The sequence below is a fragment of the Blennius ocellaris genome (genome assembly GCF_963422515.1).
Source record: "Blennius ocellaris genome assembly, chromosome: 19".
NCBI lineage: Eukaryota > Metazoa > Chordata > Actinopteri > Blenniiformes > Blenniidae > Blennius > Blennius ocellaris.
In genome coordinates this window covers 5,296,336-5,323,090 of record NC_137668.1, presented here as the reverse complement: position 1 = coordinate 5,323,090, position 26,755 = coordinate 5,296,336, and the positions used below count along the sequence as shown (strand labels likewise).

Here is a 26,755-nt window from a genome sequence, read left to right as displayed (position 1 = left end):
AAACAAACAGCTCCCTCATGTTTGCTGGGTGAACTTCTCCATTGGAAGGGTTTCTATGAGCTGAAGCTGTTTCAGGCTGTGATTTTCACTCAGATCCTCTATGGGACGTCACGTTTTGTGCTGCTGCGTCATTCAAGCTTCAGACCTTCACAACAGAAAGGTTTCTCTCCATGTTGACTTCAGATTTGAGTCGATGTCAACGTCCCTTCCTTTCCTCTGCTGCTGCTTTTGCTCCAAATGACAATAGTTTAATCTTATTTTCCCTCTGTATTCTCTAATTGATAACTTGATGTCAGAACTCATCAGATCTTGATGACTTTTGTAGATCTCATTTAACTTTTATACTCCCGATTGAAATTTATTTACACCGTTGTTTATCAGCTATCTCTACTTCCATTGACCTTTGTCTGCCTCTTAAACTGACCATCATGGCTCCCGCTGACCTTTATCTCCTGACTGAAACCAGCTGATGGTCGCTTCAATGACGACCTTTATCTCCTGACTGAAACCAGCTGATGGTCACTTCAATGACGACCTTTATCTCCTGACTGAAACCAGCTGATGGTCGCTTCAATGAGGACCTTTATCTCCTGACTGAAACCAGCTGATGGTCGCTTCAATGACGACCTTTATCTCCTGACTGAAACCAGCTGATGGTCGCTTCAATGAGGACCTTTATCTCCTGACTGAAACCAGCTGATGGTCTCTTCAATGACGACCTTTATCTCCTGACTGAAACCAGCTGATGGTCGCTTCAATGAGGACCTTTGCCAAAGCCTTTGCTTTGCTGTTGACTATCTTTGCTTCTCCTGACTGAACCTGGTTGGTGACGTGGCCCTCACAATCCCTGATTAATGTCTTATTGGCCTTTTCGGACATTCTAAATTGTTACTGGCTATGCAAGACGCTCACTAAACAAATATTTGACAAATATCTTAATATGCTGAGCGAGGTCTCTATCTTTACTCTTTTTGACCTTTGTCTGCTCCTGATTCAACCGTTTACACAATGTTTTCAAGACTGTTGTGGCAGTGGTGGTCAAGGCTACTGAAAATGCCATTTCTGAAAATGGATCCCAAAGTGGAACTTTTTGAAACTTCTCCAACTCCGTGTAAACTGGGAAAATGCAACATTTTGAAAATAGTCTATGTCCATTTTTGTGACAATGAGAACAAGAAGGCCGTTGCTGGGCTAATCCCCCGCCGGAGGGCTTTATATTTTCTCACAAAGCAGCTCTAAGGCAGCACACTTGGTACACTAGAGGGTGTTCCATGGGTCCTAGTAGATAATTATGTAGAATCTGAAAGGTCTTCTTCATAAGCTATGTCAAAATATGTCTCCAGAGCCCAAAAGGTGTTTTTTATGCACTTAGTGACCCTGTGACCTGATATGCAAATGAGGTCATGGTCACCATGGTGCCCCTTCTCCCCAGGTGGAGTGTCCATGTGTGAAGTTTGGTGACTGTGGGCCCAGGAACTGCTGAGAAATGAGGAGAAATGTTTATATGAAAATACATGTATTGTGCAACCATGACGAGCAAACTTCAGACCCTACCAATCTTCAAGGTCAAGGTCAGGTCACTTGGTGTACTGGAGGTTATCCCTGGAGTGTGTATCATGTGTGTATACAATTTCAGAGCCCTAGCTCAAAAACCTAGGCCTCCAGAGCCCAAAATGTGTTTTTAAGCACTTCGTGACCCTGTGACCTACTTAATATGCAAATTAGGTCAAGGTCACCATAGTATCCCTTCCCCCTCTGAGATGTATCCACATGTGAAGTTTGGTCACTGTGGGCCCAGGGGTTGCCGAGATATAGGTAGAAACGTTCGGACGGACGGACGTACGGACGTACGTACGGAGACTGTTTCAAGATCCCCCTTCGGGGCCTATCAGCCACGGCGGGGGATAAAAATGTACGTTTCCGAAACACTTGGTGTCAATAGTTTCACTGTAATAACAAGCAACTGGACGGTGTGTCCATGAGAATGTCCATGTTCTCCCAGTGTTTATGTTTAGAGAGGATTGTTCTCTGCTGCTTGTGTGTGTGTGTGTGTGTGTGTGTGTGGTTTCACTATTACACCAAACAACAGCACCAACTAGTGGCTTCACATGAAACCTACATTGTTTTCAACGTTTCTGCACTTGCTGTGTAAACAGACATCGTTTTTAAAACTTGGGCGTGGAAACGTGAACTTTTTCTGAAACAAAAAGGTAAAAGTCGTGAATTTTCACTTGAAACATTGTTGTGAAAATGGAAGATTAAACGCTGACTACGACTGTGTTGATTCCAATCTGTCTTCTGTAGACTGAAACCTGATGAAGAATATCTTGACTCATGTTCTCCTTTGTTTTCTCCATACTAAAACTTGTGAGTGGTAATCTGGTCTTTAAACCGTCTGCATTATCCCAATCAAACCAGGTCAGTTACTGTGTTGACTATTATTGGCTACAGATTGAAGCTTCATGAAAACTACCACAACTGATATTGACATAAAATCCTGCTCAGTCAAAGTGGCTGACAACACCCTTCACTCTTCTCGTCTTTTCGTGCCTGCTGATGAGCAGTTACACCTCAAAACAAGCATTTGATTGGTCAAAGCACTGACTTGGAATCAGAGTCGTGGTGCTTGAGGTCTACTAGGCATTACTTGTAATTCATTACATCATAACATTTGTGATTGTGGAGAAAAGCATCCCAGCACCAATCACAAATGACTAGAGCGAGCTACTGGCTGGACATGTTCGCTGTTTGACTGCAGAGGCCATATTTCACCTGAACATCACCTGAGGAGCTCAAAAGGGCTTTAATTAGATCCACATCGCACTAAGTCCAAATCTGTAGTAAACAACAACCACACAAACAACAACATCCTGACAGGAAGAGGGCGCTGCGGGTCAGATAACCACAAGTCAGCCAAGAGTGTGTGTGTGTGTGTGTGTGTGTGTGTGTGTGTGTGTGTGTGCGTGCGTGCGTGCGTGCGTGTGTGTGTGTGTAACAGAGGCTGGCCTCTCTCCATCCCCCTGCTTAGGTGTTGATGAAATCCCAGTGTGGGCCGGGCCATGCTGGGTCTGGACCGACTGACGCTTCAGTAGAAACAGAGAAATGTGAAATCAAGAAACTAAAATCCTGTTTTCCCTGAACCATCACAGCACCAACAAACAGCGACACAACAACTACTTGTTTGCGTGTCATAATGCAAATACTCATGAACGTTTCTAAGGTGTGTGACCTGCACAAGGCACGCACACACACACACACACACACACACACACACGTGCGCATGTGTCACTGACCAATGAAAGAAGTCCATTCAGGCCAGAACCACAGAGAACCGGTTAAACAATGGTAATTTGAGCTCAGTAGTGACCAAACCCAGTTCCATGCTCCTCCAATGGCGGTTCTTAAGAACCTTCTTCAGACTCTAAAGTCTGTTTACTTTACTTTCTAGTGCCAACTTCCATCACCGCTGTGTCTTGACCAGACCCTGAGACAAATCAGCTTCACCTGAACCAGGAACCTGATCCACCTGAACCAGATGTTTCTGGTTCACCTAAACCAGATGTTTCTGGTCTGTCGTCCACACCAGGAACCTGGTTCACCTGAACCAGATGTTTCTGGCCTGTCGTCCACACCAGGAACCTGGTTCACCTAAACCAGGAACCTGGTTCACCTGAACCAGATGTTTCTGGCCTGTCGTCCACACCAGGAACCTGGTTCACCTAAACCAGGAACCTGCTCCACCTGATACAGATGTTTCTGGTTCACCTAAACCAGATGTTTCTGGTCTGTCGTCCACACCAGGAACCTGCTTCACCTGAAACCAGGAACCTGGTTCACCTGAACCAGATGTTTCTGGCCTGCCGTCCACACCAGGAACCTGGTTCACCTAAACCAGGAACCTGGTTCACCTGAACCAGATGTTTCTGGCCTGTCGTCCACACCAGGAATCTGGTTCACCTGAACTAGATGTTTCTGGCCTGTCGTCCACACCAGGAACCTGGTTCACCTAAACCAGGAACCTGGTTACATGAACCAGATGTTTCTGGCCTGTCGTCCACACCAGGAACCTGGTTCACCTAAACCAGGAACCTGGTTCACCTGAACCAGATGTTTCTGGCCTGTCGTCCACACCAGGAACCTGGTTCACCTAAACCAGGAACCTGGTTCACATGAACCAGATGTTTCTGGCCTGTGGTCCACACCAGGAACCTGGTTCACCTAAACCAGGAACTTGGTTCACATAAACCAGATGTTTCTGGCCTGTGGTCCACATGAGGCGGTTAAAGAAGCCTTAAAACATTTTTATTTTTAACACGGGTCCCAGAATGGGTGGAATTCTAAAACCCTGGCTCGTGCCGTCCAACACCCTGGGGTGTGGATGGCAAAGACGATTGTCTGTGAAAAAAGATGAGGTAATCGACCCCCCCCCCCCTCTCTCCCCACTGCGGTCCATGATGTCATCAAATAACCACAACAAACAAGGGACTACAAGCTCCAGTGGCGCTGCAGAAGCTACTGATGCTAGCAGCAGGAGGAGCAGGACCATAGACCTATAGAACTAGAGTTCTATACAGGTTTATGAATGGAATCTACTTGTACATTTCTATGTGCTCTGTCTTCTTCTGCATTTTTGGTGTGTTTGGTGAGTCACAGCGCTCCTAAAGGCCTGGCACGTGTACTACATGTCCTGAAGCCTCGTGTTGAACCTTGCTCATTGTGACGTGTTGACAGTGACGTGTTGACAGTGACGTGTTCATAGTGACGTGTTGACAGTGACGTGTTCATAGTGACGTGTTCATAGTGACGTGTTGACAGTGACGTGTTGACAGTGACGTGTTCATTGTGACGTGTTGACAGTGACGTGTTCATAGTGACGTGTTCATAGTGACGTGTTCATAGTGACGTGTTGACAGTGACGTGTTCATAGTGACGTGTTGACAGTGACGTGTTGATAGTGACGTGTTCATAGTGACGTGTTCATAGTGACGTGTTCATAGTGACGTGTTCATAGTGACGTGTTCATAGTGACGTGTTGACAGTGACGTGTTCATAGTGACGTGTTGACAGTGACGTGTTCATAGTGACGTGTTGACAGTGACGTGTTGATAGTGACGTGTTGACAGTGACGTGTTGATAGTGACGTGTTCATTGTGACGTGTTGATAGTGACGTGTTGATAGTGACGTGTTCATAGTGACGTGTTGACAGTGACGTGTTCATAGTGACGTGTTCATTGTGACGTGTTGACAGTGACGTGTTGATAGTGACGTGTTCATAGTGACGTGTTGACAGTGACGTGTTCATAGTGACGTGTTCATTGTGACGTGTTGACAGTGACGTGTTGACAGTGACGTGTTCATTGTGACGTGTTGACAGTGACGTGTTCATAGTGACGTGTTGATAGTGACGTGTTGACAGTGACGTGTTGACAGTGACGTGTTCATAGGTACGTGTTGATAGTGACGTGTTCATTGTGACGTGTTGACAGTGACGTGTTCATTGTGACGTGTTGACAGTGACGTGTTCATAGTGACGTGTTCATAGTGACGTGTTGACAGTGACGTGTTGACAGTGACGTGTTGATAGTGACGTGTTCATTGTGACGTGTTGACAGTGACGTGTTCATAGTGACGTGTTCATAGTGACGTGTTGATAGTGACGTGTTCATAGTGACGTGTTGACAGTGACGTGTTCATAGTGACGTGTTGACAGTGACGTGTTGATAGTGACGTGTTGACAGTGACGTGTTGATAGTGACGTGTTCATTGTGACGTGTTGATAGTGACGTGTTGATAGTGACGTGTTCATAGTGACGTGTTGACAGTGACGTGTTCATAGTGACGTGTTCATTGTGACGTGTTGACAGTGACGTGTTGATAGTGACGTGTTGATAGTGACGTGTTGACAGTGACGTGTTCATAGTGACGTGTTCATTGTGACGTGTTGACAGTGACGTGTTGACAGTGACGTGTTCATAGTGACGTGTTGATAGTGACGTGTTGACAGTGACGTGTTGACAGTGACGTGTTCATAGGTACGTGTTGATAGTGACGTGTTCATTGTGACGTGTTCATTGTGACGTGTTGACAGTGACGTGTTCATTGTGACGTGTTGACAGTGACGTGTTCATAGTGACGTGTTGATAGTGACGTGTTGACAGTGACATGTTGACAGTGACGTGTTGATAGTGACATGTTGACAGTGACGTGTTCATTGTGACGTGTTGACAGAATTGTTTGGAGAAGGCTGGGGAGAAAAAAGATTGTTTTTTTCGTCATGTTGATGTACCCCTAATAGTTCACTTTGGTTCATTATGCCTTCAGTTTGTTCTTTTCTTCTGCTCAAGTAAGGAGACTTTTTTCGACACACCTTTTAGCACACATCAACCTGAAACAGTCACTGGTCCACCCAAAGGACAAGGATTGTATAGATCTAGATCAATATGTACTGTTAATTACTTTAATTTGTTAACAGATCTGCAGTGATTATTCCTCCTCTCTTGCAGCGAGGATCAGTCTATTGTGTAATTACTCAAAATAATCTCACAGATGAGTCAGAATGAAGTCTAATCTGCTCAGCAATCACCGACACTATTCCCATATCTTTCTGAGAGAATCAGTTTGTCACTCTTCCTGCTTCCTTTTCTCAATTCAAATATTTTCTATTGTTTCACATGTGGACAATGTCCTGCTCTTGCCTAATGAAGCGGCTCATCTCCACTCCAAGCTGCTGCTTGTTCCCCTGCCAGTGAGCTCCCAGTCAGCCCACAACCATTAATACAGTGTGTGGCCGTCTCCCCCATGCTTACAGTGGTATAAAGTGATGCATGAGTTCTGTGTATGGTGGCAAGTTTGTTGTTTGCATTTTGAATGCATGTGTTCCTTGTGTTTAGTTTTATTCAATAAAAGGACTTCTTGCAAACCACACGGTCTGGCTTATTGAGGTCCCCCAATAAACAGTCCAAAACAACAACCAACTCTACATTTTGTCCTGGAGTGGAACACTGTGTAATATATTACTGTAATATATTACTGTAATATTACAGTATTACAGTAATACAGTCCAATAGAACCATTGTCAAACAAGTCAAATTATAGTCTGAAACCAGTTAAACACCAGTTCAAACAACTATTAAACAAGAAGTACTCATTTATTCTCTACTTTCAGCACCGTGACGGGTCAGACGCACCGTTACATAACTTTGTTTTTCAGAGTTTCACTCCACGTTTGTTTCTCATTTATCCCCCGTGTGTGTGTCTCTCTCTCTCTCACACACACACACACACACACACACACACACACACACACACACACACACACACACACACACACACACACACACACACACACACACACACACACACACACACACACACACACACACACACACACACACACACACACACACACCCTGTTAGCTTTAGCATTAGCAAGAGCTGCTTTGTGTAATCAAGAGCTTTTTGTAATGCTAAGGTCCGTGAAATAAAAACGCAAAACCTTTGTTGTGTTGTAAATTGATTTAAAGTTTGCTCGACAATGCTGCTCGGAGCCACTAAAAACACAAGTTTTTGAAAACCACTTCCAATGTAGAACTTTTTGATAATGCTCCGACCCCGTTGTCATGGCGTCAGTAAATAGTTGGCACATGCTCAATAGATGGCCAATAACAACAATGTTCACCTCCCTGCTGTATCTGTGCATTTTCAAGCCAGAGTCACTTTCCTGTTTTGCCGTTTCCTGTTTTATTTTGGTTTCCCCTGTCTTGTCTTAAAACTTTCTCCCACTGTGGTCTGTGTCAATTCGTCTGGTTTAGTCCCATTAGTCCCGTTAGTCCCATTAGTCCCGTTAGTCCCATTAGTCCCGTTAGTCCCATTAGTCCCGCTAGTCCCAGCATTTATAGTTTGGGACTCCTTTCTGGTTTGGGATTTTCAGTACTTTCTCTTTAACAGGAAGTGAAGACTAATGACTGAACTGACACGAGTCATGGAGTCTTGTTGCACTGATTCAAGGCGTCCTGTGATGTCACGGTGATCGTATCACTTCCCATTTTCACCTGTGATAGCAGCTGGTGGCCGCACTGCTACTTCTCTCTACTATTTTCTCTCCAGCTAAAACTGCACTGTAACTCATAGGTGGTTAATCAAGTCTTGTTCAGCACAAGCTCCAGCTTTACCTGTCCACACTAAAGCCTCTTTTTCTCCGTTGAAGTTGTTTGTTAGCTGAGCATTAGCATCGGCGATGGCGATCTGCTCTCCTCCCGCCTCTCTCTCTTGCTGTGCCTCATGTGTTCTTACTCGTCTGCTCCTGTATCTGCATTAGCTGCAGCAGTGTGTTAGCACTGGAGGCCGGCTCTGCCCCCACAGACAGCAGTACATGCTAATGTAGCCCACGGTGCAGGTGTTTCTGCCAGCCACCATCCAGAAGGTCCTGAGCAGCAGGCCGCCAGGCCGCCAGGCCGACTGGCCGACTGGCCGACTGGCCGACTGGCCGACTGGCCGACTGGCTGACTGGCTGAGTGGAGAGAGTTCTAAGCAGCCTGGGAACTTCTCACCATTGACCCAGTCACGTTTCAAATCACTTTTCCCCACTCAGTGACACACCCGCTGAGGAAAAGACTCTCCATAGTTCAAAACATGAACTTAAACACCAGGGACCATAGTGCAGTGTATCCCAGGGGCCAGAGGGGGCGACATTGAGTCGAGTTTAAAATTCTTGCCTGAAATTAAACACAGCGAGATCATAATCCACGCCGGTGGTAATGACACCCGACGACACCGGTCGGAGGTCACAAAAATAAATATTGCATCGCTGTGTTAGTTTGCAAAAACTTTGTTGGATTCTGGAATTTTCTCTTGGCCCCTTTACTCGATTTCACCAGCAGCAACATGTTTGGCCAAATGTCCTCATTCAACCGCTGGTTGTCTCGATGGTGTCCTGAAAACAACATGGGATACGTTGACATTTGCAACCGTTTTTGTAGAAAGCTGGATCTGATGAGGAGGGACAGCATCCATCCTACTTTGGATGTTGCGGCTCTCTTATCTAGAAATGTTGTACCCTCAAGTTCTTGACTACCCAGAGTCCAAACCACGAGCCTTAAACGCTTCTCCGCTGCTCCATCGCATCTGTCTGCAGCCCCGACCTCTCATATTCATTATCATATCCCTGAGAAACTGGAAGGGGAGCAGAAGTAGCATCTATCCACAACTCTCGTCCTCTTATCATTCCCAGGACCAAAACTCATCAGGAATTCTTTGAAAGTCTTACTCTGAACCTCATGCACCCTGACAAGAAAATGTAGAAGTTCTATTTGCTGTGGTGCCGTCCTCCTGGACCAAACTCTGAATTTCTGTCTGAACTCTCAGACTTCCTCTCTACTTTAGTACTGAGCTCAGATAAAGTCATCATAGTGGGACACTTTAATATTCATGTAGATGTTGACAATGACGGCCTTAACATGGCATTTAGCTCATTACTGGACACAAGTGGATTTTCACAGAAGGTGATTGAACCCACTCATTATCTTAATCACACACTTGATCTTGTTCTCACTTACAGTATTGACATTGATCAATTAACGTTTTTCCCTACAACCCTCTGTTGTCAGATCACTTCCTGATATTCAAATGTACATAAACTGGCTTTATAGCCCCTGAAAATACACTGAAATATAAGAGATATCTATCAGACAATGTTGGAACCAATTCAGGGAAGTTCTCCACCAATACTGACTTCAATACCATCGTGGATCCAGCAGTAAACAGCTGCCACACCTTCAGCCCTACTCAGGTTGACTTGGTTGTAGATGGACCAGCAGTAAACAGCTGCCACACCTTCAGCCCTACTCAGGTTGACTTGGTTGTAGATGGACCAGCAGTAAACAGCTGCCACACCTTCAGCCCTACTCAGGTTGAGTGGTTGTAGATGGACCAGCAGTAAACAGCTGCCACACCTTCAGCCCTACTCAGGTTGACTTGGTTGTAGATGGACCAGCAGTAAACAGCTGCCACACCTTCAGCCCTACTCAGGTTGACTTGGTTGTAGATGGACCAGCAGTAAACAGCTGCCACACCTTCAGCCCTACTCAGGTTGACTTGGTTGTAGATGGACCAGCAGTAAACAGCTGCCACACCTTCAGCCCTACTCAGGTTGAGTGGTTGTAGATGGACCAGCAGTAAACAGCTGCCACACCTTCAGCCCTACTCAGGTTGACTTGGTTGTAGATGGACCAGCAGTAAACAGCTGCCACACCTTCAGCCCTACTCAGGTTGAGTGGTTGTAGATGGACCAGCAGTAAACAGCTGCCACACCTTCAGCCCTACTCAGGTTGACTTGGTTGTAGATGGACCAGCAGTCAACAGCTGCCACACCTTCAGCCCTACTCAGGTTGACTTGGTTGTAGATGGGCCAGCAGTAAACAGCTGCCACACCTTCAGCCCTACTCAGGTTGAGTGGTTGTAGATGGACCAGCAGTAAACAGCTGCCACACCTTCAGCCCTACTCAGGTTGACTTGGTTGTAGATGGACCAGCAGTAAACAACTGCCACACCTTCAGCCCTACTCAGGTTGAGTGGTTGTAGATGGACCAGCAGTAAACAGCTGCCACACCTTCAGCCCTACTCAGGTTGACTTGGTTGTAGATGGACCAGCAGTAAACAGCTGCCACACCTTCAGCCCTACTCAGGTTGAGTGGTTGTAGATGGACCAGCAGTAAACAGCTGCCACACCTTCAGCCCTACTCAGGTTGAGTGGTTGTAGATGGACCAGCAGTAAACAGCTGCCACACCTTCAGCCCTACTCAGGTTGAGTGGTTGTAGATGGACCAGCAGTAAACAGCTGCCACACCTTCAGCCCTACTCAGGTTGACTTGGTTGTAGATGGACCAGCAGTAAACAGCTGCCACACCTTCAGCCCTACTCAGGTTGACTTGGTTGTAGATGGACCAGCAGTAAACAGCTGCCACACCATCAGCCCTACTCAGGTTGACTTGGTTGTAGATGGACCAGCAGGAAACAGCTGCCACACCTTCAGCCCTACTCAGGTTGACTTGGTTGTAGATGGACCAGCAGTAAACAGCTGCCACACCTTCAGCCCTACTCAGGTTGAGTGGTTGTAGATGGACCAGCAGTAAACAGCTGCCACACCTTCAGCCCTACTCAGGTTGAGTGCTTCCTCCTCCTCCTCCTCCTCCTCCTGCCTCCTCCTCCTCCCCTCCCCCCCTCCTCCTCCTCCTCCTCCTCCTCCTCCTCCTCCTCCTCCCCCTCCTCCTCCTGCCTCCTGCCTCCACCTCCCCCCTCCTCCTCCTCCTGCCTCCTCCCCTCCCCCTCCTCCTCCTCCTGCCTCCTCCTCCTCCTCCCCTCCCCCTCCTCCTCCTCCTCCTCCTCCTCCTCCTCCTCCTGCCTCCCCCTCCTCCTCCTCCTCCTCCTCCTGCCTCCTCCTCCTGCCTCCCCCTCCTCCTCCTCCTCCTCCTCCCCCTCCTCCTCCTCCTCCTCCTCCTCCTCCTCCTCCTCCTCCTCCTCCTCCACCTCCCCCCTCCTCCTGCCTCCTCCTCCTCCTCCTCCTCCTCCACCTCCTCCTCCTCCTCCTCCTGCCTCCTCCTCCTGCCTCCCCCTCCTCCTCCTCCTCCTCCTCCCCCTCCTCCTCCTCCTACTCCTCCTCCTCCTCCTCCTCCTCCTCCTCCTCCACCTCCCCCCTCCTCCTGCCTCCTCCTCCTCCTCCTCCTCCTCCACCTCCTCCTCCTCCTCCTCCTGCCTCCCCCTCCTCCTCCTCCTCCTCCTCCTGCCTCCTCCTCCTCCTCCCCTCCCCCTCCTCCTCCTCCTGCCTCCTCCTCCTCCCCTCCCCCTCCTCCTCCTCCTCCTCCTCCTCCACCTCCTCCTCCTGCCTCCTCCTCCTCCTCTTCCTCCTGCCTCCTGCCTCCTCCTCCTCCTCCCCCTCCTCCTCCTCCTCCTCCTCCTCCTCCTCCTGCCTCCTCCTGCCTCCTCCTCCTCCCCTCCCCCTCCTCCTCCTCCTCCTCCTCCTCCACCTCCACCTCCTCCTCCTGCCTCCTCCTCCTCCTCTTCCTCCTGCCTCCTGCCTCCTCCTCCTCCTCCCCCTCCTCCTCCTCCTCCTCCTCCTCCTCCTCCTCCTGCCTCCTCCTGCCTCCTCCTCCTCCCCCCCCCTCCTCCTCCTCCTCCTCCTCCTCCTCCTCCTGCCTCCTGCCTCCTCCTCCTCCCCCCCCCTCCTCCTCCTCCTCCTCCTCCTCCCCCCCCCTCCTGCCTCCTCCTCCTCCTCCTCCTCCCACCCCCCTCCTCCTCCTCCTCCTCCTCTGACCTGAGCAGCACAAGGAGACAGGAGGAGTGTGGTAATGTGGGAAGCTGTTACATAAGCTCTCCATCTTGCTAGCAGTGTTGTGAAGCAGTAAAAGAAGACCCTTCAGTATTGCTGCCACATGTGAAGGACATGTAACCAGCAGGACACGCCGGCTGCTGCTGAATGTGATCATTGAGGGAGGAGGCACGGTGAGGGACTGACCTCCTCTTCACTGTGACTCATTGAGGGAGGAGGCACGGTGAGGGACTGACCTCCTTTTCACTGGGTGCCAGCGTTATGTAACCAGCTCTGATTGTCTCTCATGGACATAAAGGGAAACTTCATTAAACACAAGCACAGTCAGCTCACTCCTCTTGGAGCGGCTGCGAGACACTCAGCAATACGTTTACTCTAAAACAACCTTAAAATAATCCCACCTTGTTCAGAGAAACTTAAGTTAACAAGCAAACCAGAGTACCACAGTCATGTGATACCATTTAGTACCAGGAGGTGGTGCAGTGAGTCACTCCACCTCCCTGATGGCATTGTAACATTAGTAAACGCTAACAACTGTCACAACTAGATCAATGAATTACAACAACAATGACAGGGCAAGAAAGATCAGCGGGGGATGGCACCATCAACCCCACAATCCCACACTGAGCACCAAGCTCCAGTAACGACGAACAACTGAGACCCGTCCACAGTGATGAACCCAGGGGAGAACCGTCCTGGTCCAGAAGGGAACCGTACCATCAAACTGCCCGCCGATAGCGTCTGTCCTCAAGGTGGGAACTCCCGGGGGGGTACTGCCCCCCCACAACAGTTCCATTCACATCCAGTGGACAAACCACACACACACACACACACACACACACACACACACACACACACACACACACACACACACACACACACACACTTCCACTCCTCATCGATGAGATTTGCTGCTGATTTTTCTTATTTTCTTCTATTGTTCTTTCAATTATCAAAATCATGTTTTTGTTCTTTGTTTTGTGTCGTTTTGTTTTTGCTTTTGTTATCATTGTTGTTGTTGCTTTTGCTTCTTTTTTTTTTTGCCTACCTGTTAATTTATACTCTTGCAAGGAAATCCTGTTACTGTCTAGACCAGGGGTCGGCACCCTGCGGCTCCTGGAGCCTCCGTCCCACTGCAGTTCATCCTGGAGGGACGTAAGGAGGCAAGGCCACCCAGAGAGGGACGTAAGGAGGCAAAGCCACCCAGAGAGGGACGTAAGGAGGCAAAGCCACCCAGAGAGGGACGTAAGGAGGCAAGGCCACCCAGAGAGGGACGAAAGGAGGCAAGGACACCCAGAGAGGGACGTAAGGAGGCAAAGCCACCCAGAGAGGGACGTAAGGAGGCAAGGACACCCAGAAAGGGACGTAAGGAGGCAAAGCCACCCAGAGAGGGACGTAAGGAGGCAAGGCCACCCAGAGAGGGACGAAAGGAGGCAAGGACACCCAGAGAGGGACGTAAGGAGGCAAAGCCACCCAGAGAGGGACGTAAGGAGGCAAGGCCACCCAGAGAGGGACGTAAGGAGGCAAAGCCACCCAGAGAGGGACGTAAGGAGGCAAAGCCACCCAGAGAGGGACGTAAGGAGGCAAAGTCACCCAGAGAGGGACATAAGGAGGCAAGGCCACCCAGAGAGGGACGTAAGGAAGCAAGGCCACCCAGAGAGGGACGTAAGGAGGCAAAGCCACCCAGAGAGGGACGTAAGGAGGCAAGGCCACCCAGAGAGGGACGAAAGGAGGCAAGGACACCCAGAGAGGGACGTAAGGAGGCAAAGCCACCCAGAGATGGACGTAAGGAGGCAAAGCCGCCCAGAGAGGGACATAAGGAGGCAAGGCCACCCAGAGAGGGACGTAAGGAGGCAAGGCCACCCAGAGAGGGATGTAAGGAGGCAAGGCCACCCAGAGAGGGACGTAAGGAGGCAAAGCCACCCAGAGAGGGACGTAAGGAGGCACAGCCACCCAGAGCGCAGTCCCTACAAAGAGTGGTAAAATGTAGGGTCGTGAACGAGCAGTGATGTGACGTCATTACAACAATAAAGGATGAAGATCCTAGAATAGCGGCTGCAGGTCATGACAGCGGCTCAACTGGTGTCTGAAGCTGGGAGCTTCCTGTACCTTTCACAGTAAAAGCCCACAGTTCCAGGAGGTTGATTACAGACTTGTTGAGAGTGACGGAACATTCTAGTGAATTACACAACAACTACAGGACATTAAAGACACACCATCACACTCATGGTTCTAACAATCCAGATCTCCCACATTTATCTTCCATTTTAATAATGTGTAGCGATAAAGGAGCTGAGAGCTGCAATGCATTATGGGAGTTTCTGTTTGTCGTGATTTAAATGTAATTATTGGGGGTTATGTTAGGTTTGTAGTGTAGGTAATAATTGTGTTGTGTTTTTGTTGCTTAGTTCATGTAGTTAAGTTATGAGTTGTCAACCAGCAGTAAAGAAGGTTTTGTGTGTAGTGTCCTCCTGGCATGGTCTTCCTGTGGGACTGTCAAAATAAAATGTGGGTGTTGTGTTCAGTGGAAAACGGGACCAAATGGCTCTTTGAGCATTAAAGGTTGCCGACCCCTGGTCTAGATAGAGCTGCTCAGGCTGGTTTAATCTAGATCAGTGTGATTACTGTAAAAAAAAACATATGTAGCACTAACAAGGGTATTGTATGTATCTCCCCACCCAATATATCTCTCTGTCTTCCCTCTCCTCTCCTCTCCTCTCCTCTCCCCTCCTCTCCCTTCCTCTCCTCTCTCCTCCCCTCCTCTCCTCTATCCTCTCCCCTCCTCTCCTCTCCTCTCTTCTCCTCTCCACTCCCCTCCTCTCCTCTCCCCTCCCCTCCTCTCCTCTCCTCTCCTCTCCTCTCCTCCTCTCCCCTCCTCTCCTCTCTCCTCCCCTCCTCTCCTCTCCCCTCCTCTCCTCTCTTCTCCTCGATCCTCTTCTCTCCTCCTCTCCTCTCCCCTCCTCATCTCTCTCCTCTCCTCTCCTCTCCTCTCCCCTCCCCTCCTCTCCTCTCCTCTCCCCTCCCCTGCTCTCCTCTACTCTCCCATCCTCTCCCCTCCTCTATCCTCTCCTCTCCTCTCTTCTCCTCTCCTCCATCCTCTCCCCTCCTCTCCTCTCCTCTCCTCTCCTCTCTTCTCCTCTCCCCTCCTCTCTTCTCCTCTCCTCTCCCCTCCCCTCCTCTCCCCTCCTCTCCTATCCTCTCCCCTCCTCTCCTCTCCTCTATCCTCTCCTCTCCTCCTCTCCTCTATCCTCTCCTCTCTTCTCTTCTCCTCTCCTCTATCCTCTCTTCTCCTCTCCTCTCCTCTATCCTCTCCTCTCTTCTCCTCTCCTCTCCTCTATCCTCTCCTCTCCTCTATCCTCTCCTCTCCCCTCCTCTCCTCTCCTCTATCATCTCCCCTCCTCTCCCCTCCTCTCCTCTATCCTCTCCTCTCCCCTCCTCTCCCCTCCCCTCCTCTCCCATCCTCTCCTCTCCCCTCCTCATCTCTCTCCTCTCCTCTCCCCTCCTCTCCTCTCCTCTCCTCTACTCTCCCCTCCTCTCCCATCCTCTCCTCTCCTCTCCTCTCCTCTATCCTCTCCCCTCCTCTCCTCTCCTCTCCCCTCCTCTCTTCTTCTCTCCTCTCCCCTCCTCTCCTCTCCTCTCCTCTATCCTCTCCTCTATCCTCTCCTCTCCTCTCCTCTATCCTCTCCCCTCCTCTCTTCTCTTCTCCTCTATCCTCTCCTCTCCTCTCTTCTCCTCTCCTCTCCTCTCTTCTCCTCTCCTCTCCCCTCCTCTCCTCTCCTCTATCATCTCCCCTCCTCTCCCCTCCCCTCCTCTCCTCTCCCCCCTCTCCTCTCCTCTCCTCTCCCCTCCTCTCCTCTCCTCGCCCCTCCTCTCCTCTATTCTCTCCCCTCCTCTCCTCTCCTCTCCTCTCCTCTCCCCTCCTCTCCTATCCTATCCTCCCCTCCCCCCTCCTCTCCTCTCCTCGCCCCTGCCCTCCTCTCCTCTCCTCTATCCTCTCCTCTCCCCTCCTCTCCTCTCCTCTATCCTCTCCCCTCCTCTCCCCTCCTCTCCTCTCCCCTCCCCTCCCCTCCTCTCCCATTCTCTCCTCTCCTCTCCTCTCCCCTCCTCTCCTCTCCCCTCCTCTCCTCTCCTCTCCTCTCCTCTCCTCTCCTCTCCTCTCCTCTCCTCTCCTCCACCTCTGACTCTGGTTTCTACAAAGGTTCTTCCTGTTAAAGAGACTTTTTCTTTCTACAGTAGTAAATTATCCTGCTGCTCATGTGGATTTGTTGGGTTTTTCTATTTTCTCTGTTAAAAGCACCGAGGAATGACTGTGTTGTATTTGGTGCTAGATAAATAAAGTTGGAAAAAGAAGAAAGTGGAGGTATTGTAGCATCACCGGCTGCTTCCTGTGGACTTTTAGTGACACAGACATGTTTTCTGGTGTGCGCTGTGCTCCACGGCACGGAGGGTGTGTTTGAAACTCCATTCTTCTTTAAGAAAAAAGCAAAGAAAAGAAAATATAACCACACCCACAGGAGAACCCATATGACTGTAAATGTAGAGCCCTGAGCGGGAAAATCTCTGAGAAGTATTGACCATGCCCGTGGTGTGCATGGTCAGTAGTAGCACTTCTGGAGCAGTATTTCCCACACTTTCCATGGAGTTGGAACATTTTCAAGAAAAGTCCCTTCAACCTTGGAGCCATAAAAAGTTGTGGTTCCGAGCACCTTGCTCATGTAAACAGACACTGGAAATCACGAGAACATGTTGAGTAAAAGGGCCTAACGTCGTGAGGAAGGAGCTCCACAAGCTTCAGCTGCTCTCGTCCCCACACAGGTCACAGTATTGTTGTGATGCAGGACAAAGAAAAGAGAAGGGGCTCCGGAGGTGAGGCAGCATCACCACAGGTCGCTGGGTTTGTGCAGAGAGTGCCACATAAAACACCTCTCCCCGAACGCCTCACTCACTTACCAAACTCAACGCAGTGACATCACAACGGCCCTGTTGGGATCTCACAGGACCACAGAAAGTTTGTTCATTTCTGGGGAAAGACAATTTTCATATGTCATGAGACGCAGTCATGACATATGAATTCTGACCCAGGAATGTGGTTGTCTTTCACACCCAGTGGGGGGGGGCTTTCGCAGGACCTTCCTCCCGCTCACAAGACTCTTCTCCCCAGGCATTCAGCCAGTCACTGATTGGTTGAAGCTGCCAGGTTTCGACACCTGAATCCACACATGGAACAAAAGCCTGCAGACCCAGAGTCTCCTCTCTCTCTTGCAACGAAGAGGTGGTGAGTTGTTGGAGGAGCTCACCCAGCGTTAGCATACAGCTAACACTCACCCAGCGTTAGCATACAGCTAACACTCTCCCAGCGTTAGCATACAGCTAACACTCACCCAGCGTTAGCATCCAGCTAACACCAGAGGCCTGCAACCAGGGGCCTTCACTCCTCAACTCCTCTGCTGACCCACAACGAGGGTCAGACCTTCCCCTGGTCCAGAGACCAGCACCCAGAGTCTGATCTCCCATCAACCAGGAAAACCAACCAGTTCCTCCAGGACGGACCAGGGAAACGACGCCTCACAGAACTTCTTTGTGTTTTCCTCAACCAGCAGGAAAACCATCACAGACCTGAGCGACCAGCTCCTCAGTCTGGACAAAAGGAACAACCAGGAGCTGCAAAGAAGGACTCCTGAAACATCAACTTCATCTTCTTCTCCTCAGCCTGCAGAACCAGCAACCACAGTTAGCAGGAGGTGCTAACTACAGGAGAAGACACCAGCTTCCCTCCAGCAGGACAACAACTGAACTCCTTCAAGGAAGTGGGAACAACAACTGGGCTTTACCTGAGATTAGTTAAACCTGATGCTATGATAGAACTGTTTAACTTTATGAAGATGTGTTGGTTCTGTTACAGTGATTGAGTTCTATAGATAATGATATTAGGAGCAGTTATCAACTTGTAAACCAACGTTAGCTCTGCCACAGACACAGGGTCTGCATGCTAATCTTTGCTTTACTAACTCGTTAACTCACAATCCTACACATATCACATCAAAGACAACATCACACAGTAACTGAACACCATCTGACGACTCCTGACGTTTTACAAAACAAGTCTCATTCACATCAAGTCATTCTAGAAATGGTCCTTTAGCAGAGACACACAGGAAGCAGACGCTAAAGACTAGCTTCCATGTTCCATTGTTCTCCAGCACATGGTGGAGACCCAGGACAGACTTCCTGTTCTCTGATAACCTCCATTGGAATGGAGTTTCTTGTGATCCGCCATCTTGTTTTGTAGTTCATCACACGTCTCACACACACACACTCCCTCCAACTCTCTCTCTCTTTCTCTCTTTCTTTCCACACACACACACACACACACACACACACACACACACACACACACACACACACACACACACACACACACACACACACACACACACCCACACACACACCCAGCTGTATATAGGTAGTTAGAATCTGTGTTTTATTTGTTTTCATTGTTAATAAATATAATGTTTGGAATCATACTTGCTGTGTTATTAATGAGCACAAAGGTGAATGAAATGTCGACTCTTCTGTTTCAAGAACTCCAAAATCCTTCAAGCTTCATAGTTAATTCTGGTAATTGTAATTAATTTAACTATTAATTCAACTTCCTGAGGAAGTGTTTAGTATATCTTATGAGACTGATAGAACTGAATTAGCTATCATTTCCTGTTAAGACAGGTGGAGCTCCGAGGTTCTGATACATCAGATTACATTTCAATAACATAATAATAACTACCTTTGATAATTATTAATCATTATCGATAGCCAACCACAACATAAATAGTGATCTTATGAGGTAGTGAATCCCTACAGCCCATTCGACTTCCACAGAAGAGAAAACTTCTCCGCAATGTTTTACTGTTTGGTTTGGTTTTATCAGATGCAACAAACTTCAGTAAAAACGTCTCATGTCTTCATTGTGTGGTTTATCTTCTGATCCGCTGCGTTGACCATCAGCACAGAGAACAAATTGTGAGGCCAAGTAGCAAGGTCAAAGGTCAATGCCACAGCCTTGGCAGAAGGTTTCTGCAGCAGTGCTGATCAGAACAAGCAGAGTCCACTGGCACTGACCCGACGCTCCCCCAGCAGCAAGGCACTAAAGACATGGAGAAGCAGGACCTGCACCGGGAGGAAGCAGGGAGGGTGAGGAGACACACTCCAAGGCCTCACAGGGGATTTCACTTCCAAAGCAGTGCTTTTGGCCATTAACATGGCAACGGAGCCGGAGCATTTCCAAAAAGCACCACCTCTGACGGGTGCATTTTCAGTGGCTTCAAGCCCAGACGTCGTGGAAACAGTCACCAGGAAGAAGTTTTCACTTTTGTTGTGGTGTAAACTGGACGGTAGGAGCAATATTAGTTATGGCTCCCCTACAACTGTCTGCATGCCGTCTAGAGGTGACATGTTCTAAAAGACAAATCTGCATTGAATATAGTTCAGAAGCAGTCCAAGACATTTAGACACAATCGAGGCAGAATAGAAATGAAACAGGTGAAAAAGCAACCCAGAATGAATCAACAGTGAGAGCACAGCCAGTCCAGTGTCAACTCAAGTCCAGAACTAAACCTCGTCCCCACTTAATCCGTGCTGCAGTGGTCTTGACCAAACCAATGTGTGGAGTCCACTGGTCTCAACATGGACAGAACCATCACTCTTTGACATCAAAGCTGAGCAGAGATTTAGTCCGTCGTGTCGGAAAGTGGCCTCCACAGAAACCTGTTTCCATACGTTGTGGGCAGAAAGGTGGTGTGGACACAGAGAAACCAGTTTCCATACGTTGTGGGCAGAAAGGTGGTGTGGACACAGAGAAACCAGTTTCCATACGTTGTGGGCAGAAAGGTGGTGTGGACACAGAGAAACCTGTTTCCATACGTTGTGGGCAGAAAGGTGGTGTGGACACAGAGAAACCTGTTTCCATACGTTGTGGGCAGAAAGGTGGTGTGGACACAGAGAAACCAGTTTCCATACGTTGTGGGCAGAAAGGTGGTGTGGACACAGAGAAACCAGTTTCCATACGTTGTGGGCAGAAAGGGGGTGTGGACACAGAGAAACCTGTTTCCATACGTTGTGGGCAGAAAGGTGGTGTGGACACAGAGAAACCAGTTTCCATACGTTGTGGGCAGAAAGGTGGTGTGGACACAGAGAAACCAGTTTCCATACGTTGTGGGCAGAAAGGTGGTGTGGACACAGAGAAACCTGTTTCCATACGTTGTGGGCAGAAAGGTGGTGTGGACACAGAGAAACCTGTTTCCATACGTTGTGGGCAGAAAGGTGGTGTGGACACAGAGAAACCTGTTTCCATACGTTGTGGGCAGAAAGGTGGTGTGGACACAGAGAAACCAGTTTCCATACGTTGTGGGCAGAAAGGTGGTGTGGACACAGAGAAACCAGTTTCCATACGTTGTGGGCAGAAAGGTGGTGTGGACACAAAGCAAACTGCTCTGAGAGAGAAAGACTCACGCGCTGCAGTACGGCTTCTTGTCGTAGCCTTTGTAGTTCTTCATGTTCAGCGTCATCTTGCACACTTCACAGTGGAAACACCCTTTGTGCCAGTTCTGAAAACACAACAAACACAGAATGAGTCTGACAATGATGACCTGTAGCACTGAGCATTAGCATTAGCATTAGCATTAGCATTGAGCTGTCATCACTATGTTGGTCAGTCTCGGCAATGATTCACTCACTAAGTTCAGCTGAACTTACTGAACTAGTTCACTTAAAACCAGGTATGAACATTGCTTTTAACCATGTGTGAAACCACTTTATCACCAGGTGTGAAACCAGTTTATAGAAGCCACTTTATCACCAGGTGTGAAACCAGTTTATAGAAACCAGTTTATGACAAGGTCTGAAGCCAGTTTATAGAAACCAGTTTATGACAAGGTCTGAAACCAGTTTATAACCAGGTGTGAAACCACTTTATAACCAGGTATGAAACAAATGTATAACCAGGTGTGAAAGCAGTTTATAACCAGGTGTGAAAGCAGTTTATAACCAGGTGTGAAACCACTTTATAACCAGGTATGAAACAAATTTATAACCAGGTGTGAAAGCAGTTTATAACCGGGTGTAAAAGCAGTTTATAACCAGGTGTGAAAGCAGTTTATAACCAGGTGTGAAACTAATTTATAAACCGGTGTAAAAGCAGTTTATAACCAGGTGTGAAAGTAGTTTATAACCAGGTGTGAAACCAGTATATAACCAGGTGTGAAAGCAGTTTATAACCAGGTGTGAAAGTAGTTTATAACCAGGTGTGAAACCAGTATATAACCAGGTGTGAAAGCAGTTTATAACCAGGTGTGAAACCAGTATATAACCAGGTGTGAAAGCAGTTTATAACCAGGTGTGAAACCAGTATATAACCAGGTGTGAAAGCAGTTTATAACCAGGTGTGAAACCAGTATATAACCAGGTGTGAAAGCAGTTTATAACCAGGTGTGAAAGCAGTTTATAACCAGGTGTGAAACCAGTATATAACCAGGTGTGAAAGCAGTTTATAACCAGGTGTGAAAGCAGTTTATAACCAGGTGTGAAACCAGTATATAACCAGGTGTGAAAGCAGTTTATAACCAGGTGTGAAACCAGTTTATACCCTACATTCGTGGTCTGTGTGTCTCCCTCTCTGGGATCGCCATGGTAACCAAAGTAAGCAGTATCCCTATAATTCAAAACATTTGCATGTTTTAGTCTGCACTGTAAACAAGTTGATCAATTGCTCCGAGATGTTTTTTACTGGACCTTTTGAACTGTGACATTGTTTTCCAGGCTGTTTGTAGTTTGTGCCTACCTGCTGACACTCCGCTTTCAAATCGCCATAGCAACCAGTGGCAGCAGCTGACTGGCTGAGCCTAAAATCTACACAGAGGCCTTTGTGGTTGCCTGACAGTGGTAAAGAGACTAAATATGTCCCAATGTGATATATTTGGTCATTTTGAAAAAGAAAATAATTGAAGCACTTTAATAAAGGAGTGGAAATGGACTTGACCACCCCTATGGGTCAACAATTCCACACAGCTCCTGCTGCTCCCACAGTTGTCCCCGTAGCATCAGCGTCCTGCAGTCCACTCACATTCCCAGACTGACAACAAGACATCAAGTTGTCATGAGCACAGAGAAACAAGAGAAATCCAACACAGAGCACTGTGACCTCTGCGGGCGGCGTGGCGGTGACCTCTGCGGGCGGCCCGCGGCGTGGCGGTGACCTCTGCGGGCGGCCCGCGGCGTGGCGGTGACCTCTGCGGGCGGCGTGGCGGTGACCTCTGCGGGCGGCCCGCGGCGTGGCGGTGACCTCTGCGGGCGGCGTGGCGGTGACCTCTGCGGGCGGCGTGGCGGTGACCTCTGCGGGCGGCCCGCGGCGTGGCGGTGACCTCTGCAGGCGGCCCGCGGCGTGGCGGTGACCTCTGCGGGCGGCGTGGTGGTGACCTCTGCAGGCGGCCCGCGGCGTGGCGGTGACCTCTGCAGGCGGCGTGGCGGTGACCTCGGCCACCAGGAAACTGGAGCCGCCGTGTCGGAGCGTCCGGCTCAGGAGTGGCGTTAACGTGCTGCTCACGTTTCTCCTGTGATGTCATCACTGAGGCTCACAGCTGAACACTTCACACCACAACGCTCACTGACAGGAAGCACAAACAATCCAAACACTGGTTCCAGTGTCACAGATGTTCTCCAGCTGTGAAGAGGAGGTAGAAGCTGCGGCGCAACAAACCTCTGGAATCAGTGCCGCTCTGAAAGAAGTTCAAGGTGCTTGTGCCCCTGGAAAAACCCTGGAATGCTCCTGGAGAAACACTGGAATGCTCCTGGAGAAACCCTGGAGAGCTCGTGGAGAAACCCTGGAATGCTCCTGGAGAAACACTGGAATGCTCCTGGAGAAACACTGGAGAGCTCCTGGAGAAACCCTGGAATGCTCCTGGAGAAACACTGGAGAGCTCCTGGAGAAACCCTGGAATGCTCCTGGAGAAACCCTGGAGAGCTCGTGGAGAAACCCTGGAATGCTCCTGGAGAAACACTGGAGAGCTCCTGGAGAAACCCTGGAATGCTCCTGGAGAAACACTGGAGAGCTCCTGGAGAAACCCTGGAATGCTCCTGGAGAAACACTGGAGAGCTCCTGGAGAAACCCTGGAATGCTCCTGGAGAAACCCTGGAGAGCTCCTGGAGAAACACTGGAAAGCTCCTGGAGAAACCCTGGAGAGCTCCTGGAGAAACCCTGGAGAGCTCCTGGAGAAACCCTGGATTCATCAGGATCGACACACCTGACGTCAGATTATCTGACTTAAAAGTCACGGCAGGAGGTCAGAGAAGGAAATAGGGCTCTTTCTTTCTTTTATCTTTCTTTAAATGTCTTAATATTCTTTTCTGTTTGTTGTATATGTTGCTTTTATTCACTTCTTCTCTCTCATTCTTTATTCCCTTATTTCCCTTCCTTTTATTCACGTGAGCTTTTCTTCCCTCCAATCTGTTCTCTTATCATTTCAGAATGTCATTCTTGACTGGCTCGTCTCTGGTCTGTTGTCCTCTGAGGACAGACAGGAGACGCTCTGCTGAGTCTGTTGTCCTCTGAGGACAGACACAGGAGACGCTCTGCTGAGTCTGTTGTCCTCTGAGGACAGACACAGGAGACGCTCTGCTGAAGACCAATTAATCATTTATCACTGTCATGAAAGAAACCGTCAGTGAGGCGTCGTCAAGCAAACGACTGTCACACACCTCTCCCAATGCCCCATCTGTCTCCTCCACCTGTAGAAGTCCCCTGTCCTCCACCTCCTCCACCTGCAGAAGTCCCCTGTCCTCCACCTCCTCCACCTGCAGAAGTCCCCTGTCTCCTCCACCTGCAGAAGTCCCCTGTCCTCCACCTCCTCCACCTGCAGAAGTCCCCTGTCTCCTCCACCTGCAGAAGTCCCCTCTCCTCCACCTCCTCCACCTGCAGAAGTCCCCTGTCTCCTCCACCTGCAGAAGTCCCCTGTCCTCCACCTCCTCCACCTGCAGAAGTTCCCTGTCCTCCACCTCCTCCACCTGCAGAAGTCCCCTGTCCTCCACCTCCTCCACCTGCAGAAGTCCCCTGTCTCCTCCACCTGCAGAAGTCCCCTGTCCTCCACCTCCTCCACCTGCAGAAGTTCCCTGTCCTCCACCTCCTCCACCTGCAGAAGTCCCCTGTCCTCCACCTGCAGAAGTTCCTGGTCCTCCACCTCCTCCACCTGCAGAAGTCCCCTGTCTCCTTCACCTGCAGAAGTCCCCTGTCCTCCACCTGCAGAAGTTCCCGGTCCTCCACCTCCTCCACCTGCAGAAGTCCCCTGTCTCCTCCACCTGCAGAAGTCCCCTGTCCTCCACCTGCAGAAGTCCCCTGTCCTCCACCTGCAGAAGTTCCCTGTCCTCCACCTCCTCCATCTGCAGAAGTCCCCTGTCCTCCACCTGCAGAAGTTCCCGGTCCTCCACCTCCTCCACCTGCAGAAGTTCCCAGTCCTCCACCTCCTCCACCTGCAGAAGTCCCCTGTCTCCTCCACCTGCAGAAGTCCCCTGTCCTCCACCTGCAGAAGTTCCCGGTCCTCCACCTCCTCCACCTGCAGAAGTCCCCTGTCTCCTCCACCTGCAGAAGTCCCCTGTCCTCCACCTGCAGAAGTCCCCTGTCCTCCACCTCCTCCATCTGCAGAAGTCCCCTGTCCTCCACCTGCAGAAGTTCCCGGTCCTCCACCTCCTCCACCTGCAGAAGTTACCTGTCCTCCACCTCCTCCACCTGCAGAAGTCCCCTGTCTCCTCCACCTGCAGAAGTCCCCTGTCCTCCACCTCCTCCACCTGCAGAAGTCCCCTGTCCTCCACCTGCAGAAGTTCCCGGTCCTCCACCTCCTCCACCTGCAGAAGTTCCCGGTCCTCCACCTCCTCCACCTGCAGAAGTCCCCTGTCCTCCACCTCCTCCACCTGCAGAAGTCCCCTGTCCTCCACCTGCAGAAGTTCCCGGTCCTCCACCTCCTCCACCTGCAGAAGTCCCCTGTCCTCCACCTCCTCCACCTGCAGAAGTCCCCTGTCCTCCACCTGCAGAAGTCCCCTGTCCTCCACCCCCTCAGAGTTTCACGTCGTGTCAGTGATGGAGTTGGAGTCCCACCTTGTCCAGGCAGCTGACTTTCTCCGTCGGGTAGACGATCTTCCCGCAGCGGGCGCACTGAGGGTTCATCCTCCGGACCTGCGGTTCTGCCCGCCGGCCTGCTGTCCGCTGGCTGTCCGCTGGAAGGGCGCTGTGGGCGGGGAGCGGAGTGACGGCGCTGCGGCGCTGTGTGTGTGGGAGCGGAGCTCCGTCCAGACTGACTGCGAGGCTGGAGAGCCCACATCCGACAAGTTAGCGGAGCTCAGGGACCGGAAGCGAAGCGGCGATCGACCCTTCACAGTAAAGGCACAGTCCAATACAACACAGTCATTTTTATAGAGAACCCCACATGAGCAAGAACAAGCGGAGAGGAAAGTATTCTTGCTCGGACTGGTACCAGACCCCCGCTGTGAAGGAAAGTCTCTACCCAGTCTCCACATGCCTCACATGCCTCACCTTTACCTGCAGTGTGCCACTGCCACCCATCTGCTCTGTGGAATAGTTGCCCCAGAGAGGAACCAGCAGTTAAATGTGAGCACATGTCGCCCCCTGCTGGCCCATCTCGGTATAGTCTCTACACAGGTTCACAGGCTGGTGAAGTGGATTCAGTCCAGGACCACGTTTCATCACTTTGAGTCCAGACTCGTGAAGAACTAGAATGAGCACTATTTAGGGGAACTCAACCACTCAACAGTTTATATTTCATTAAACGTTTCATACAATATTTCCACTGAGCAAGCAATGTCCATAGACGTCCAAAACACGTCTCTCTGTCCAAGCCTAACCTGGACGTCTATGTGACAGCCAGAACTACTTGACAAATGATGCATAAAAATAAAATGATAAACATTGTAAAAATGATGGCCATCTCAGGTACCAGTTGAAAGGTCACACAAGGTCTGTTAAGTCCAACTGCCTGTATGATCATTGATTTGTCATTCAGATACTGAGCAAGTAGATGATGACAGGAAAGAGGAGACGGCAGGTGAAGTTTAATGTCTGAGTTATGAAGTATGAGAAAAGACATCCAGACAACATCAGAGGACGTCTTCTGGATGCATAGAGACAATGTCTTTTAGATGTGTTTTGGACCACTTTTATATATAACTGAATATATTGAACGAAACCTTGAATATATTGAACGAAACCTTGAATATAGAGATGATTACCATAAGACCAAAAATGTGTTTTACTGCTGTGTTAAACACTGTACATAGTTTAATTGTATATAAGACATACGTGTTGTTTCTCATCTACCAATATATGAATAAATAGTGTAAAAGAAATGCACAGTTATCACAGCCTGTGTCATGACGCA

The 26,755-nt window shown here is 49.5% G+C and overlaps 1 protein-coding gene across 1 annotated transcript in view; it reads right to left on the bottom strand.

Annotated features, from left to right (window-relative positions):
• The window catches only part of LOC308144172 (LIM zinc-binding domain-containing Nebulette-like), a gene marked incomplete at both ends in the record, with an annotated part of 61,523 nt that extends 35,600 nt beyond the window's left edge, over positions 1-25,923 (bottom strand). Inside the window, 4 exons of the mRNA XM_080515230.1 lie at positions 20,829-20,923; positions 25,459-25,588; positions 25,660-25,730; positions 25,900-25,923. Of these exons, the coding sequence (XP_080371356.1) occupies positions 20,829-20,923; positions 25,459-25,588; positions 25,660-25,730; positions 25,900-25,923 (320 nt within the window). The remainder of the gene's footprint in view (positions 1-20,828; positions 20,924-25,458; positions 25,589-25,659; positions 25,731-25,899) is intronic.
• Positions 25,924-26,755: the final 832 nt, after the last annotated feature.